The sequence below is a fragment of the Ylistrum balloti genome, unplaced genomic scaffold, assembly GCF_031769215.1.
Source record: "Ylistrum balloti isolate Yb309-2 unplaced genomic scaffold, AGI_CSIRO_Ybal_v1 Utg370046, whole genome shotgun sequence".
In the NCBI taxonomy this organism is placed as follows: domain Eukaryota; kingdom Metazoa; phylum Mollusca; class Bivalvia; order Pectinida; family Pectinidae; genus Ylistrum; species Ylistrum balloti.
Window position 1 is genome coordinate 346,995 of NW_026782101.1, and position 18,276 is coordinate 365,270.

General features: G+C 34.8%; 2 protein-coding genes across 7 annotated transcripts; both read right to left on the reverse strand.

Moving 5' to 3' along the window:
- Window positions 1-534: 534 nt before the first annotated feature.
- On the reverse strand, window positions 535-7,053 carry LOC132549186 (nuclear inhibitor of protein phosphatase 1-like). 6 transcript variants are annotated; one of them, XR_009554173.1, is made up of 9 exons: window positions 7,007-7,053; window positions 6,640-6,700; window positions 5,000-5,153; window positions 4,558-4,772; window positions 3,729-3,873; window positions 3,193-3,257; window positions 1,556-1,952; window positions 1,449-1,501; window positions 1,162-1,370 (listed from the first exon to the last, which is right to left on the reverse strand). XR_009554173.1 is itself a non-coding variant. In XM_060213103.1 (7 exons), exons 1-7 carry the CDS (start codon window positions 7,051-7,053, stop codon window positions 1,617-1,619), a joined length of 1,023 nt encoding a protein of 340 aa, XP_060069086.1. In that variant the 3' UTR covers window positions 1,162-1,616. The 6 variants fall into 6 exon arrangements, 1 of the variants encoding a protein (XP_060069086.1); XR_009554174.1 differs by lacking the exon at window positions 1,162-1,370 and adding an exon at window positions 535-552 and having other exon boundaries at window positions 1,475-1,952; XR_009554171.1 differs by having other exon boundaries at window positions 1,162-1,501.
- A 4,831-nt stretch (window positions 7,054-11,884) lies between these two features.
- Window positions 11,885-16,245, reverse strand: LOC132549194 (multiple epidermal growth factor-like domains protein 11; the record flags this gene model as incomplete). Its single annotated transcript, XM_060213110.1, has 8 exons — window positions 11,885-11,897; window positions 12,097-12,162; window positions 12,386-12,524; window positions 13,602-13,736; window positions 14,079-14,213; window positions 14,314-14,448; window positions 15,148-15,354; window positions 16,036-16,245. Coding segments are annotated over 8 exons (1,040 nt in total), but the record flags the coding sequence as incomplete, so codon positions are not given.
- Window positions 16,246-18,276: the final 2,031 nt, after the last annotated feature.

The following is an 18,276-nucleotide window of genomic DNA, read 5'->3' on the forward strand; positions in this document are numbered from 1 at the left end:
CAGTACAAATACACCTTACTAAGCCATGATTAGTTCACTCACATTCACTGTACATAAACAATTGACAAAGCCATCTGTTTAAAATACAAAATGATAATTCCTTGTTTCCAGATTTCTTGATATTTTTTATTTCTTTGCAACATTGAAACTGTCTCAAATAAACTAATAAAAAAATGAAAGTGATGAAGGATTTCAGCACTTCTAATGAAGTAATAAAAACATGAGATTGTTTCTGTGTCTGACAGCTGATCTCAACATTTTGGCTGTTGTTTTAAATCTATTTAGCCTGATGCTCAAATGGATCTGATGCTCTGATGGCTGTCAAATTGCTGTCAGATGGAAACATGAATTATTGCAGCTGACCTCTGAAGATAAATCATTACAGCTGTCCTTTGAAGATAAATCATTACAGCTGACCTCTGAAGATAAATCATTACAGCTGACCTTTGAAGATAAATCATTACAGCTGACCTCTGAAGATAAATCATTACAGCTGTCCTTTGAAGATAAATCATTACAGCTGTCCTTTGAAGATAAATCATTACAGCTGACCTCTGAAGATAAATCATTACAGCTGACCTCTGAAGATAAATCATACAGCTGACCTCTGAAGATAAATCATTACAGCTGACCTCTGAAGATAAATCATACAGCTGACCTCTGAAGATAAATCATACAGCTGACCTCTGAAGATAAATCATTACAGCTGCCCTCTGAAGATAAATCATTACAGCTGACCTCTGAAGATAAATCATACAGCTGACCTCTGAAGATAAATCATACAGCTGACCTCTGAAGATAAATCATTACAGCTGACCTCTGAAGATAAATCATACAGCTGACCTCTGAAGATAAATCATTACAGCTGACCTCTGAAGATAAATCATTACAGCTGACCTCTGAAGATAAATCATTACAGCTGATGAAGATAAATCATTACAGCTGACCTCTGAAGATAAATCATTACAGCTGACCTCTGAAGATAAATCATTACAGCTGACCTCTGAAGATAAATCATACAGCTGACCTCTGAAGATAAATCATTACAGCTGACCTCTGAAGATAAATCATTACAGCTGACCTCTGAAGATAAATCATACAGCTGACCTCTGAAGATAAATCATTACAGCTGACCTCTGAAGATAAATCATTACAGACCTCTGAAGATAAATCATTACAGCTGACCTCTGAAGATAAATCATACAGCTGACCTCTGAAGATAAATCATTACAGCTGACCTCTGAAGATAAATCATACAGCTGACCTCTGAAGATGAATCATACAGCTGACCTCTGAAGATAAATCATTACAGCTGACCTCTGAAGATAAATCATACAGCTGACCTCTGAAGATAAATCATTACAGCTGACCTCTGAAGATAAATCATACAGCTGACCTCTGAAGATGAATCATACAACTGACCTCTGAAGATAAATCATACAGCTGACCTCTGAAGATGAATCATACAGCTGACCTCTGAAGATAAATCATTACAGCTGTCCTTTGAAGATAAATCATTACAGCTGTCCTTTGAAGATAAATCATTACAGCTGACCTCTGAAGATAAATCATACAGCTGACCTCTGAAGATGACACTGAATAAAAGGTACACAACACTACACCAGAAAAGAATGTGTAGGTTTCTTTCCTGGCCAAGCTTCCTTGGCATATTTCTTCTTTTTTGGTTCTTTGCTGCCTTCTTCCATTGGAAATGCCACTGCTGGCATAGGATTGGCAGGAGCCACAGGTTCTGCCTCGACCAGATCTGGTGCCAAATTTGGCATAGGGAGTCCTAGTTTCTGAGCGATACTGATGGTACCTCCTGCACCTACCCCTGGCACATTCCCAAGATCAGCATATAAACTGGGTGTAGCATATGAAAAACTCTGTAGTCTTTTTGTAATATTGTCTGTCATAGAACCAGGATTCAATCCTCCTTCCAGTCTTGCTCGCTACACACAGGTAAAATGGACAACACAATTAAAAGAATAATCAGTTATTTTCAACAATAATGTTTTTACTTTTAACTGATTTATAAGTTTATTTCACATTTTGACACTAGTAAATATTTTATAAAATCAAAAATCTATTGAATCTGTTAGAAATCATTTTTACATCTAGCTTGAGGTAGCAATGAAAATTCAATGTATTATGATGTCATTTAGCTACAGACAATACTGTCACTACAGTACAACATGTCCAACAGATTAAATTCTATCAAGACATTCCTTTAGCTACATTTTCTTTATATTAATATCTGCTACATAAAAACTACGTAATTAATCTATGTATTTATCAACAACACAAAGTGAGGATTGTTTAAACAAACAATTATTATAGAGATGTTGCCAACCATTGTATGACCTTTATTAGGGGTATATACATGTAAGTTTGAATTTTCCCCTTTTTGCTCTTATTTTTCTTATATTGACTGGCGGATATACAGCAATATCATTACACAAAGGAAACTGACCAATGAAATTTGAGAATGACCCACCATTTTAATCACTTGCAAAATTGACGAAACCACTATATGAAATCAAAGAAAGATCCAATCAGAACTTTCCTAATCTACAGACATAAACAATAACTGTCAAAATCAAAGATGGCTGTCTGTTGGCCATTTTGTAGTCCGATTTTTCTCAAAATCAAGAATGAATATCTAGGGACCAAGGGAAACATACATATGAAATTTGAGAATGATCCAACCAGTTCTTCTCAATAAATATCTATAATAGTCTAGAGTTATCAAAATTCATGCTAGCTGCCTGCCACTTTGTTTTTCTGACCAGTCCCAAATTCTGATCTGTCCCAAATATAGACAATGTTCAACTAGGATCCCAGAGGAACCAAAATATGTAACTTGATAATGATCTATTCAATAACTTTAAAGAAATACTGACGACTAGAAATTTCTTTTAGCTATTCTGGTTTTTCTGATTTGTCCAAAATATAGGCAATGCACAATTACAGACCAAGAGAAGTCTAAATATAAAATTTGAGAGTGAATTACTTGTATTTCTCAAAAAATACTGATAAAAAGCTGTTGAAATTCAAGATGGCCGTCTGTCAGACATTTTGTTTTCCTGATCGATGAAAAAACTAGCATCACATCTAGGGACCAATAAATGTGAAAATTCAGAAGGCTAATCTAAAACATGAAAATGGAGACAGAATGAATTATCTACTTACCTTTTTAGGTATTACTGTTGTTTGTACAAGGTTTCTAAAGCGCCCCACTGATGGATCTATGTCCTCTGTTAATACAATTCAAATTATTTCAAATCATATCAAAACAGTGCATACATTTAATAGCTTTGAATTCTCTAAATTTCAATTAAGATTCTCCAAACCAACCTTTTTTTTGCCTGCAATCTAATTAAAAGACTAACAATCTTTTCCGACAAATACTATAAGTTAATCTATTGCTCCTGATTTTATCCATTGAGGACTTTTTTCTCATCGCTCAAAATCAATGTTCCGTGGTAAGTAATTAAATACTTGGTTAATTTTACAAATAAAATGCTTGATCATTTCATAACTGATTCAATATTCTCTAAAAAACATGAAACTTATTGTTCTACAGCTGGAACAATGAATCTCTAACATCCTATCCGCCTGATTCTGGGTAGAGATTCTTCTGAAGACTCCTATAACACAGAAGGACATTACATGTATATATGTCTCTATTCATCAAGTTATTTAACAAATCAAATCTGTATTCACACCTGGATTAATCACTTCATCTTCCTCCTCAAAATTAACATGCATGGATTTATGTTTTCTCTTCAAAGGATTGGCTGAGTTCTTTTCGTTAATTTCTACCATTGCAGTCACCCGCCTGTTGTGGGCTGTATTAAATTCTGTTAAATTCTATAAAAAGGAAACAAATAAGTATCTTAATATTTTCTGTAATATTATTTTTGGTCGTTGATATGAAGCATGAGATAAGAAACATGCCTAAATAAGCCATTTCAGCACAAAGATTCTTAAAACCAGTAAATAACTGTAAAACTACTCACATATAAAACAGAGTCAGGTATAGAAATTAAATCTGTTGAGAGGTTATCATGACATTACTTTGTATTGGGAGTGTGACAAGATGGAACAGATGGAGAAATGGGTAACATCCCTCCTCCATAAAATGGCGGGGACTTTTACATAGGTATATGTAATTAATGTTATGTATAGATACCAGTTCATGTTGTACAAACTTTTACCAGTGAAATGTTTAATCACTTATGTTTAAGCACTCATCTCCATCATTGTTATCTAATGACAGTAACAGGGATCATACTACCTTTTGTTTTAGTCATCAAATCACATGTATAAACCTTTCAGCAGTTGTTCTATATAGTTCCTCTACAAATGATTTATGAATATTCTCAAGATATTTTGTTTAGTTGAAATAGTCACTTTTTGTTTCTTTTCACTCTATTATTTGTAAAGGTTACCACAGTAGAAATAATCTAACTTTATTTAGTTTAGAAAACAACAATTCTACATAAAAGTCAATTTTGGACCACATCACTTGACATAAAATATATTTCAGCCTACATCTAACTCTGTTTCTGACTCTGGCAGACCCATAAGTCCTCCCTCCAATTCATCTGCTCGTTTGTCCTTCTCATCTCCTAGGTTGGAAGTGATCTGAGGACGTTCTCGGATGATGTAAAGACGAGTTGATGCCCCAAAGTGTAACTCACTGTCCAGAGGGACCTGCTGAGGCTTTTTTGACTCCAAACGAATATGTCCAATGAACGTGCCATGAGCTAAAACAAATATGAATTCTTTTCTATCATTATGGTACCTATAAAACTTCTACCATACTTACACATGAACACCTTACGTTTGTTCTTAAAAAAAGCATACATACCTGGTAGGTTAAGGAAACAGTATAACTATATAGACAATAACATAGAGTTGGTACATAGTGTCCTACATTATTTTGTGAACACTGAATACAGTTGATACCACACAGAAGTACAGGATTACTTACTACTGCCCAAGTCTATGATGAATGGTCGGGATAAATGCTTGTGCCAAATTAGTGCTGCATGAACTCGTGAACAAGACTGATGGTCAATGCAGAAATCACACATCAATTTATTTCTTCCAAAAAAGTAGCATTTTTTCTCATCTATCATCAGTTTCTGAAAGAAAAATAACTAGTGTTTATTTTATGTGTAAAATAAATGAAGCATTTTTTAAAAAATAGGACAGACCATTAACACACACTTGGCGATTCTTTTTCTGTAAATATGTTACACAATTTGTAAACTTTAACAAATTTCATAAAAATTGATGGCAGCGCTTCCTCATTCATTGGAAAGTGTACTTTCATTGCAGAATAAATGGGTCCTTTAATGTATCTTTGAATTTGAAACGGGTCTGTTGTAATGTTTTAATGTATCTTGTATGCTGATCAGTATAGCTAGAGATGAGTTACACTTCTGACTTTTTGGCATGTTTGGCTATAAATAACATGTTGTTTATTCTTCAAGACAACAGCTGATACATAGCCATTTTCCAGTTGCCAACAGTAATATGATTATATAAGCATGGTCAGGAAATAATTTTTATGTAGCACTCGTGTTAAAGTAATGTTAAATACACTATACACTATGTATAGATAACATAACCTCTGTTCAAGTGCAATAGAATACAGCTTTGTGATATTAACCCAAATTTCAGTCATATTTTCAGAAAAGTGTATTTCTGATACATCACCCTTGTAAATTTGTACATGCACCTTGTGTATGTTATAAACTAAGGATACCTGGTCTATTATCTGATTGATAACACAGGTATACCACTTCCAAGGAAATAAATAAAGTATAATGGGATTAGGTTGTCCATATATCTGTCCATCAAAACTCATTCCATCAAAGTTACCTGCCCATCTGCAACAGCATGCCTCGCATATCAAAGAATAATACACCTATTTATATATAATTTTTCAGGTATTTGCAAAGTTTTCAGTAAGAACAATTAAAAGTATTAACTCATTAACTAAATAAATTGTCCTTTTTTAACTATGAAGCTTGCCTCAGATTGAAAGTTGACTTGTTTTCTAAAACAAAACATGTTCTATATAATACCAAAAGTGCAACTTTTGGTTTAGACTATTATTTTTCTAGAGAGTTTTCCCCCCTTTTAAAAAATTAACTAATGAAAATTGTTCAAAATTCTGTTTATTGCCTTCACAGATAATATTTGTAATTTCTTGTATCAGTTCTTCAGTCGTTATATATTATAATCTCTGGATTTATGTAAGCAATGATGATTAAACATTTATACACACCCTTGTAACTTCAAGTGATTGCTAGCTTCAGTTGCATCTGTTGGTTGAACTGTTTTTCCAGAACATTTTTATGACATTGTATCGGATAGACAATCCGACTAGTAGTTGATCCTGGTTCACAAAACATGCATGCACATTTATATTGGCGATATGGGAAAATAGCCTATGATTTTTCCTGCAGTAGAATATCAAATATAAGGTCATCGCTTGATAGAAATGGGCCAGCGTGTTAGTTTAACAGATGAACCAACGTAAGAATCATGCATGATGTTCTTTCCGTTGATGTTAATAGAATTATTAAGTGAAAATTAAGGAAACTTCTATGATGAACAAACCTGTATCATTTTCCCATCTTTTGTTACATCTAAATGAAGACCTGTTGGTGGTTTGCTGGCCCTGGAGGGAAACAAACAAAATGTTTTGAAGTCATGTGGTGTATCTAAAATACACTAAATAATATCAACTTGAACATATTTGATGAAATGGTAATTGTTTACAAGAGTTGACGTGTATAAGCTTGGGCCAAACAGTGAACATGTTATGATGAAAAAACACATCATACGAATTATGTTGTCGTCTGCCCTTCCTCGATCGTGCAACTGTGCATTTGAGTGATATTAACTAGTAAACAATTTGATCGACCAATGTAACCTTAGTAAATATATATGCATCGTCAATACATGATGCAATTTGGGTACAAACCATGAAGGTACTTCGAAGTTATTTATGAGTGGCCCACTGGAAGCCATCTTGCAATTGCAGTGACCCCTATAAATGAGTTAAAGGGGAGTAACTCGAACCAAGTCCGCGACGAATGGTGTGTAGAGCCCTACCTAAAGAATTATTTTATCTTTTATATTTACATATATCTGTTTAATAGATAAATCGTTGAAGTTATATGACTACATTGTATATGTAACATAAAGGAGGGGATCAATGAGACATAAAAAGCAAATTATTATAGCTTAAGTAATTCTGCTAGCTTTATAGATTATATTACGGAAAATGTCCATTAAAATCCAACCATTTGCCTTTGTGTAAGCAAGGATTTGGCGCCACACTGATAAAGATTTAACTTTATTCCACCGGATTAAAAAACACTTGGGGTATCACAGTGTTTGATACAATTGTTTTCGGTAAATGTCGCGTTTCTTTGATATATCCGTGTTTGGTTTGACCCAGAACAGTGACATTGCATCTTCTTAGTTTGCAAATACCAGTGCCGAGAAAGAAAGGACATTGTGAGAGGATAGTGAGGTACTGTTCTCATGTCCAACCTGTCATCTTGCAAATAACTTTAACATGCATTTTGCATTAAAAATACTGTAAGTAAATTAGTTGCTACTAAATGTATGTTCAGTTTTAAAATCATGCATTTTTCTACTACTGCTTATGTTGACAAAATTAATACATACTTTCAGAGAAAGTTGGTACATGTATAAAAGCACACGATTAGCTAACTCAAATTTAATTGCTGTGGCTTTACAAAGAGATATAGGTGACGGTATCATGCCCGTCTAACATACGTCTTATCCGCGTTTTACTAATTGGCTGTAGTTACTAATGATATAATTGTGAGAATGGTTGAGTTTCTGGTTTATATCATTGTTGAATTTGGCGGTAAGATATTCCAAGAGACAGTTGACATCGAAAATTTTCAAAACAGATAAAAAAGACGTCAAGTTCTTTCATTCATATTTAGGTACAAACCCATCCGAACTGGAAATCAAGTCCCCGATACACGGAAAAGGGACAGCTTTCCCACCAACCTGTATGCTATTTGTAGACATTTCGTTTCCCTCTTGCGAATTTTCCATTTCTAAAAATATACTAACACGTAGCCAATGCAGCATGGCATTATTCATCCCGATCTCTGGCATGTTCCTTCACAAAATTTATAAAAGGATCGTGAAGTTTTCATACCAGGCAAGTGATCCCTTCACTATGTCCTTCATCAGCAGAACAGTGGAAAGGAGCAGGCTTAGGATCTGTTACATAATGGTCTACCCGACAAGTGATCTTTTATTGTAGTATATGTTGTTAAACTATATAGGTAAATCTGCACAACAATAACTATCTAAAACCTGAAGTAAGAAACGTGACAACGTGACAGAAGGACTTCTCTATTGAAGATTTGTGTGTAGGAGGACAATTTCTGATGTAAAAAGTGTGTATCTCTATCCCTTTCCATCCAACTTTTCCTCTGCACACTCGACTTTAATTAAAAATGCAGAGTTCCAAACAATAATTGGATTACAACTTAAGCAAGCGTGACGCCGATGTGACGCTGATTGATAAAATTTCTAAGTCATAGCTTGCAAAGGTCATCAGGTGAACGCTATAACGTCTCTACAAAGTCGTAACAGCGACAAAGTGAATATTCCAATGTCGGGATATACCTATATGTATTACGCCACAGTAGTAATTCAATGACGTCACGTCAACATAGTAACACCAGCAAGATATTTGGATAAAAACATTACTTATCTAATTTCCCTTCTCTTACCGCGTTCTAGACGTTTATTCCCTTGGGGTTAGATAGGATCATCTCGACCAACCCTATCGATCATTTTGCTTCACCAGCATATCTTTATCTGACAGATAACACTCAACAAGAAGATATTGACAGTTTTATTACTCACGGATCAAAGGTACTGTACAAAAGACACACGAGTGAATGCAACACATTTTAATCAATGTATATTTAGAATATGATACAAAACAGCCAATATTTAAATTTGAATAGTTTGTAAAGGAAGCTTACCAACCACAGTCAATGTATCAATAGCTAGCTTACCAACCACAGTCTATGTATTTATAGCTTACCAACCACAGCCTATGTATTTATAGCTTACCAACCACAGTCTATGTATTTAAAGCTTACCAACCACAGTCTATGTATTTATAGCTTACCAACCACAGTCTATGTATTTATAGCTTACCAACCACAGTCTATATATTTATAGCTTACCAACCACAGTCTATATATTTATAGCTTACCAACCACAGTCTATGTATTTATAGCTTACCAACCACAGTCTATGTATTTATAGCTTACCAACCACAGTCTATGTAATTATAGTCAGATTACCAACCACAGTCTATGTATTTATAGCTTACCAACCACAGTCTATGTATTTATAGCTTACCAACCACAGTCTATGTATTTATAGCTTACCAACCACAGTCTACGTATTTATAGCTTACCAATCACAGTCTACGTATTTATAGCTTACCAACCACAGCCTATGTATTTAAAGCTTACCAACCACAGTCTATGTATTTATAGCTTACCAACCACAGTCTACGCATTGATGGTAAGATTACCAACCACAGTCTATGTATTTATAGCTTACCAACCACAGTCTATGTATTTATAGCTTACCAACCACAGTCTATGTATTTATAGCTTACCAACCACAGTCTATGTATTTAAAGCTTACCAACCACAGTCTACGCATTTATGGTAAGATTACCAACCAAAGTCTACGTATTTATAGCTTACCAACCACAGTCTATGTATTTATAGCTTACCAACCACAGTCTATGTATTTATAGCATACCAAACAGTCTATGGATTTATAGCTTACCAACCACATTCTATGTATTTATAGCTTACCAATCACAGTCTATGTATTTATAGCTTACCAACCACAGTCTATGTATTTATAGCTTACTAACCACAGTCTATGTATTTATAGTCAGATTACCAACCACAGTCTATGTATTTATAGTTTACCAACCACAGTCTATGTATTTATAGTCAGATTACCAACCACAGTCTATGTATTTATAGCTTACCAACCACAGTCTATGTATTTATAGCTTACCAACCACAGTCTACGTATTTATAGCTTACCAATCACAGTCTACGTATTTATAGCTTACCAACCACAGTCTATGTATTTAAAGCTTACCAACCACAGTCTATGTATTTATAGCTTACCAACCACAGTCTACGCATTGATGGTAAGATTACCAACCACAGTCTATGTATTTATAGCTTACCAACCACAGTCTATGTATTTATAGCTTACCAACCACAGTCTATGTATTTAAAGCTTACCAACCACAGTCTACGCATTTATGGTAAGATTACCAACCAAAGTCTACGTATTTATAGCTTACCAACCACAGTCTATGTATTTATAGCTTACCAACCACAGTCTATGTATTTATAGCATACCAAACAGTCTATGGATTTATAGCTTACCAACCACATTCTATGTATTTATAGCTTACCAATCACAGTCTATGTATTTATAGCTTACCAACCACAGTCTATGTATTTATAGCTTACCAACCACAGTCTATGTATTTATAGTCAGATTACCAACCACAGTCTATGTATTTATAGCTTACCGACCACATTCTATGTATTTATAGCTTACCAATCACAGTCTATGTATTTATAGCTTACCAACCACAGTCTATGTATTTATAGCTTACCAACCACAGTCTATGTATTTATAGTCAGATTACCAACCACAGTCTATGTATTTATAGCTTACCAACCACAGTCTATGTATTTATAACTTACCAACCACAGTCTATGTATTTATAGCTTACCAACCACAGTCTATGTATTTATAGCTTACCAACCACAGTCTACGTATTTATAGCTTACCGACCACAGTCTATGTATTTATAACTTACCAACCACAGTCTACGCATTGATGGTAAGATTACCAACCACAGTCTATGTATTTATAGCTTACCAACCACAGTCTATGCATTTATAGTCAGATTACCAACCACAGTCTACGTATTTATAGCTTACCAACCACAGTCTATGCATTTATAGTCAGATTACCAACCACAGTCTACGTATTTATAGCTTACCGACCACAGTCTATGTATTTATAATTAAAGCCACCTGGTGATTAAGAATATAGATGGTATAGATACAGAACATAACAAAGGATAACTACAAACATATATCAAACCATGAATTAAAAATTCGATATCCTGAGTGCCAGGAACTATCATCTACTTCTCCAGGGTTCAGCATGCTATCCAACAGCTTACAAAATAACTATATCACGATTGTCTTGCAGGGTATCGACTGACAATCTCATAACACAGGCCTTCGGGTCTTTCGAACTTACTTTCTGGACAAAGTTAATTCGCCGTTTCTTTACTGATGTACAGAGGACGGCTAGCATCTAGATATGGGTTAGCCATGTCTAAACCATTTCAAACCATTTTTTCAAAATTGAACGATAAAAGTCTGTTTGTTTTCTACATCGAGTAGCTTTTGTAATCTTAAAATGCCAATCAAAGTTTGGAGGAGTAGTTTTGCTCATAACAGCAGTCACAGAACGAGATGAACTAACAAGTATATGTATCTTTCCATTCTAAAAATAGTCACCGATAAGTTATACACAAGTACGTAATTTTAGTTGCATTCAACACCCATCCGAATACTGCATGCTTAACGCAAATCAACACAGCACAACGGATACTCTGTGTCAATTTACAAGGCTAAACGCCTGAAAATGTAGCATGGACTTGGGATGATCTGAGAACCCTGAACGGCAAGTCCTCGTTTGTTGGTGATTTCGACAGTGTCTCAGTCATTCACGTATTGTATCTACAAAGACAATAGTTACTACAGTTTACATATTGTAAGTTACACAATAGTGTATATAAATGAAATAAAAATTGTGAATGGTTTCCATCATGTTATAAAAAAAATCTGTTAAACTTTTATGTCTGAGAAATCCTAAATAACGTTTCTACATTATGTTAACGACATTTCACTCGTACTTATAGATTGTGTATTAACAAACCTGTTGGGGTAGGTCGCTGCAGCAATGCTGTGCCCATCACGAGGAACACGTTTCCTCTTTTTCTTCCTAGAAACAGAAAAAAGTCTTTATGAATACAATAAATGTGTATATATTTACATGTATATATATACCTGGGTTTGTTAGTACATTGGTGGCGTTTGGTATTTTTGTACTTTGTCCTGCAAATTGGTTAATCTTTTATTCATTATAATAACTTTGTCATGAACTCTATACTTTTTTCTGACACCTTGTACATGACGTCATTACTTAGAACAACAGGATAAGTTACCTCACACAGACAGCTACGATCAGGATGACAATGGAGACAAAGGCGGTGCACATTCCTAAGACGATGAGGACAAACACATATGTAACCCCTTGTTGGTTACTTCCCGATAGTTCCCTGAATACATCGTTCACATCGACAACTGTGTAAAGAAACGTGGTATATCATCTTCTTGCTACACCAATGTCTTCCCGTTTTTTGCACTACTGTATCTAATTCTAACTTTGTGTCGAAAGTAATATCACATACTAATGATATGTATGTGTTTAATTAATGGATATTGAATGATAATATTGTTTGCACTAAGTGTATTTACATGCTACATATCCGCTGTGTGATATTGTAAAGCCTGGGTGTTAATATATTTGATATTATACTGTAATATTGTAAATTCATTACAAGAGACTTGTGTTTCTATATTTAATTCTCATTTTGTTCTAAAAAATGTTGTGTACATGTATAGTCTTATTTAACTTTCTGTTTGTGTTTCTCGAAAATCTGCAGAACATACCGGTCTGTGTTGATGTGGGTGTGCCATTGGAGCAAGGTTTTACCCTATTTGCTGTGGAAATACTGAAATATCATATGTTGTTCATTGGAATACATGAAGCCATCAATTAATACACGGAGATCCTCTCCTCTAAATGACCCTGGCTGTTTGAGGGACGATACGGTTGCATAGTAGATATTATATACATTACAAAATTTTGAACAGAATTCACATATTGAGCGTATGGTTGGGCTGTAATTGTTTAAAATACAGGTATATCAAGAATTACTGCATTATTCCACAATATTCAAATGTATTTTTTAACCTGTAGCTTGAAACATGCGCTAATTGTGTATTTAAAATGTGGCCAGTAAATTGACTAACATTTGTTACACGAATTACCCTTGTATAGCTACAGCCTGCGGATCGTCACATCCGGAAATAATACAGTAACACTTGTTCTCACATTGTTATCATTTGTTATCACCTAAAACCATTAGTGTCATAAATCCAAAAGTCAAAGTAATGAATCCGTGGTCCAGCCAGTAAATAACATCTGATTGAGTGAATGGACAATTCTTAAGGACTGGCAAACAGGGAATTTGATCTCACAGCAATGTAAGATTATCTAGATGATTTTAAATCACTTGTGGTTAGTAATTGCTTTCTGCAGTAAACAATCAATCACACTACGTTACTGGGGTAATTTTAATCGAAGCATTGTGTTACCATTGCTGCAAGTTTGTCCCGAATAACCCTTTTCACATCCGGGTATGTTGCAGATTCCAGTCACGTGGTGACATCCCGGAGTCTCGCAACGGCATTCTTGTTTGCAGTTCTCACCAAAGTTTGTTGTTTTACAAGCTACAATAGACAATGTTATAAACTGGCATTTCACGGAGTCCTTTACTGATACCGGATGTTAAATGATAATAAACAAAATATTCATTTGATATTAATCAATGCATGTTATATTGAGTCCTCAAATTGAGTTTCTTCAAACAAGCTAGTTTCTTCTTAAATGGGCTATTGTAAAAGTGATGACTTCGTCCGAGTTAGTATTTAATTTCTAACTTTGTTCATGTATTATGGAATTTCAGACTGAGTGATTCTGACGTTCCGCCGGCTCCAGAACTATATAAAAAGAAGTTGATGGAACATAAGAACAATTCAGACTAACTAAAACTTTTTAAAAGCTTCACTTACTAAAATCACATGCAGGACCAAAGTAGCCAACTTCACATCCGGGCTTGTTACACAGTCCAATGACGAGTTCACATCCGGGGGTTGAACAGTGGCACGTGTGATTACAGTCCGGACCGAAAGAATTATTGTCACACCCTTTGAAATAAGCAAAACAATAGTTCGTAGTGAGTTAGGTCCCTTTGTAATAGTTAACATTGTAAGAGCGAAGGTTAAGCGCGTGCTCGTACATATTTACCTTGATTGCATTTCGGTCCTTTGTAACCGGCTGTACATCCGGGCACGTCACAAACACCGTCGTCAGGATTACAGCCAGATGCACAATGACACTTTTCCTGACAAGAATTCTGACCAAATCTGTTTTCCTCGCAACCTTTAGAAACACACATACCAATGCAAAATACTACTGTTTACTTGTACATAACATAATGTCTGGACGTTTAGTCATACAAACTGAAAAAAAACAAACAAACAATACTAGCAAACAATTAAACAAACAAAACACGATTACACAAATTTGTGAGGAATCGGAACGTGACCGTTTTTGGAACAACAGTTTTAGGACTTTGATAAAGGGCTACATGTAATACAGGTATAAATGGGTTTGATGATGTGTCTAAACCTTAATTGGCTTATCTACAATGTAAAACACTGAAAAAGAATACACCGACATGTCAATCTTAATGTAACCTCAAAATCAATGAAACGAGAAGAAAATGGGAAGAAAGAGTTATATGGATATCCTTGAAAACAGAAAAAGACCAGATGTTCTCTAAGGGTAAGCATCTTCTGACTCATCGACAACATCCGCCATGTAAATCTGGATCAAAGAAAGTAATTAACTTACGTTCCCAGATCAGAACGAGGTTAACAACAACGAAACGATATCTGACCTACTCTAGGGTATTGAACACCTCTAATTTCACACCATAATAATAATAAAAAATAAAAACAAAAAACAAAAACGAAAACAAAAAACAAAAAAATCAAGCAAAAAGCAACGCCTCCCTGTGATATCTTTATCAACCTGATTATTTTTCTAAAACAGTTATCTCTAATGCCAATTACTTACCGAAGACTTGGAACTCTACCAGTTCCGCAAACGCCTCGTAGGTGGCTGCTATAGACGATACATTGGTATAAAACGTCACATACCGTCCTCTCAGGGAACATGACAAAGTGACAGGATTAGCATGTACTGTGTCGAACAGACAAGGAGTCCCTTGCCGGAAGTCGGAGGCGTTGGATACAAAGACATAAAACCCGTGTGTACGATAAACTGGAAAAACACAAGGTTGAATGGTTAAGTCTTATATTTGTAAGTGTCGCTTTGGTCTCGATTTCATTCAGACTATTTCTGTATCTCCTATCTCCGGACCTGAATTTATATGTATTGGCCATATATTGCTTTTTGTCTAAAAACAATAGATTGCATTGAATGAAAACAAAGGAATAAAAGACCGCGATAAGATATTTCTGTAATATTATTTCTGTTCTATACGACGACAAGCATCAGCTATCGGGGAAATGGTACATTAATTTTCTATGCACTACTAATAACTTCCTACAAGCTAAAACAAAGATCTTGGAAAATTCTTCTGTGCCATGTTTACCTTCTAATTTATTGTATCAAAAGTTCCACATTTAGATTTGACTGAGATGACAAAAAAAATACCATTTTTTACAATTGTTGGTAAGCATAAGTACAATAACCGGACTTGAACATTTTATATGTAAGTAGAAATGATGCTTCATGAATCGAAAAGGTCTGGAAATTGCACGTTGATATTGCTAATATTGTTGAAGTAAACCCCTAGACAGGTGACATATTAGTGTTTTCAGTCCACATGACGGATGTGGAAGTTGTTAAAGTTACAGAGTATGAACGTGTGTTCTAGACTCGTGCAGGGTAAATCCTATTGAGAAAAGATACCAATTGTAATACATTGTAAACATTTACACGTGACGTCATATCGATGTAACGCCTCTACTCTCTGTATACGGGCGATGAACCCAAGGTCAACCTGGAGCCACGCCTCCTGTTGGTGATGAGGAGCTGTCATGGAGAGAGTGCTTTCATCGCCATCGATGGCATTACGAGCGGGAAAGCTGTTATCCACGTGATTACTGCTCTGTGATATTACTGTGGAGTTACGTCGCGAGAGGTTTTCTGCGAACAGAAAAATTGTATCCAGTAAATATGGAATTCTTTAAATCACGCCACATTTATATTTTTAACTGGCGAATTAATTAAAAAAAATAATACGTCATGTAGTTAATTACACCAAGCCTGAAGACATGAATAAGGCAAATTTGCAGTAATAAAACAAACACGTCGTAGTAATTAATTAACAATGAATCTAAATCAAGAAGCTAATTAATATGAATTTTCTTATTTCAAAAATTACGTTAAATTCAATATTACCAGTTCTATTCAAACATGAACACATGGACAATGAAAATATCCAATAATTTTACTATAAATATATTATCTATGGATTAAAATATATTTTCACTCATTATTGAAAGCTGTCAGAATATTGAAAAAGTCACGCAAAGACACGTCCGTCTGTTGTTAGCGGTCTAGCCTAACCAGATTTGAAAAAGAAGTCACACACAAGTATATATATACATATATATATGTGTGTGTGGTGTCTTTATATATATTTACATATTCACTTACCTGAACTCTCCCAACAGTTTAGTGATATTGAAATAAGGAAAACGTAATATAACCATTCACGTGCCATGTCAGTGAAATGGACGTTTTTTGCGGCATTCGCAGCTATAAAACTTCATAGCAGCAGTTAAAGAAAACATTAAGTAGACACACGAATTTGACCACTTCGTCCAACCCAATACAGATTTTATCTGACGTTATGTCCACAGGGACTCTAATTGACCCAACAATTCACATCGCACCGTGAGGTCACCTGGAGATATTTATTTTATAGTGTGTAAGGTGTTCGCTCTTACATCTCAAACATTCGATCAAAAAATATCTTATTTTGTTGCCTAAATATCTTTCGTATATATATTGACATGTATATTTTTTATAAACCATATATGGCCAGGTATATTTTTCATATGATGTCAGCTTACCTTATGTAATGTGTGTAATATGTAGGACAGTCAAATAAGGTATTTTAAAATTCAATTATCATTAGTTAACAAAAAGTCATTTACGATATGGATTTTGTTTCGGAAACTTGTGACTAAACAAGATATTAAATTTATTAGGTACGCGTTTCGTGGATGAATGAGCCATATTTTGTGACCTCATTTGTCTTTCCTCAAGATAGGATTGTTTAACAAAAGTTAGACAAAAAGAATCGCTTTCACACATATTGCATTTATATATGTAGGCGACTTATTTCTAGTTGACATATATTGAAGATATATCGATCTTGATGACCTGAATGTATTTAAGAAAATGTCGTAAGGTTTGCCGAGATTCTCGATATTGAAATATAGTTAACTTGTGTGCTTTTCGGTAACCACCTGGTGCTGGTTTCAATAATTTTGACAATTTACAACAATATGTATAAAGACAGCTTATATGATAATTAAAATTCTGTTGATATGATGGTATTTTCCTTTCATTTCTTAAAAGATTTGTATCTGAGAGAGAGAGAGAGAGAGAGAGAGAGAGAGAGAGAGAGAGAGAGAGAGAGAGAGAGAGAGAGAGAGAGAGTCGGGGGCAGAGAGAGAGAGTTTGTGTATGTGTGGAATACAGCCTAAACGAGATGTCCTATGTTTTATCGATATACCCATCTATCAGTCTTTGACAAGATCGAATCTGTGATTACCTTTACGAAATATCCCGAGGATATTGTAGGCTCGTCAGTTAACACCAACATCAGCCTGATACCATCACATTCCCTCAAGTCAGGTCAACTATAAGTTATTTCACCTTCTATAACTCCTTTATCATATACAATGTAAGTACACAGATCAAACAAAAACCTCACGTCTTTTACAGGCTATTCAGAAACTGGTCAATGGTTTGGAGAATCGTTCCGGTTGAATTAACATGGACCTTGGTAACGGTCTTCTCTAGGAATGTTTTATTGTCTGATTAACATAACTGATAACATAATGACATCATACCACAGACACTAACATTACTGTTAGTACAATATAGATTAAGTGATCTATATGTTTACATTAACAGGAAAAAAGGGATCTCAACGACAAGTAC

Coding starts and splice junctions, on each gene's coding strand:
- LOC132549186 (XM_060213103.1), bottom strand. CDS start 7,053: ATGGCTTCCAGTGGGCCACTCATAAATAACTTCGAAGTACCTTCATG. Junction 6,701..7,006: donor AACTTCGAAGTACCTTCATG/GTTTGTACCCAA, acceptor GTTTCCCTCCAG/GGCCAGCAAACCACCAACAG. Junction 4,773..4,999: donor CATCATAGACTTGGGCAGTA/GTAAGTAATCCT, acceptor TATTTGTTTTAG/CTCATGGCACGTTCATTGGA.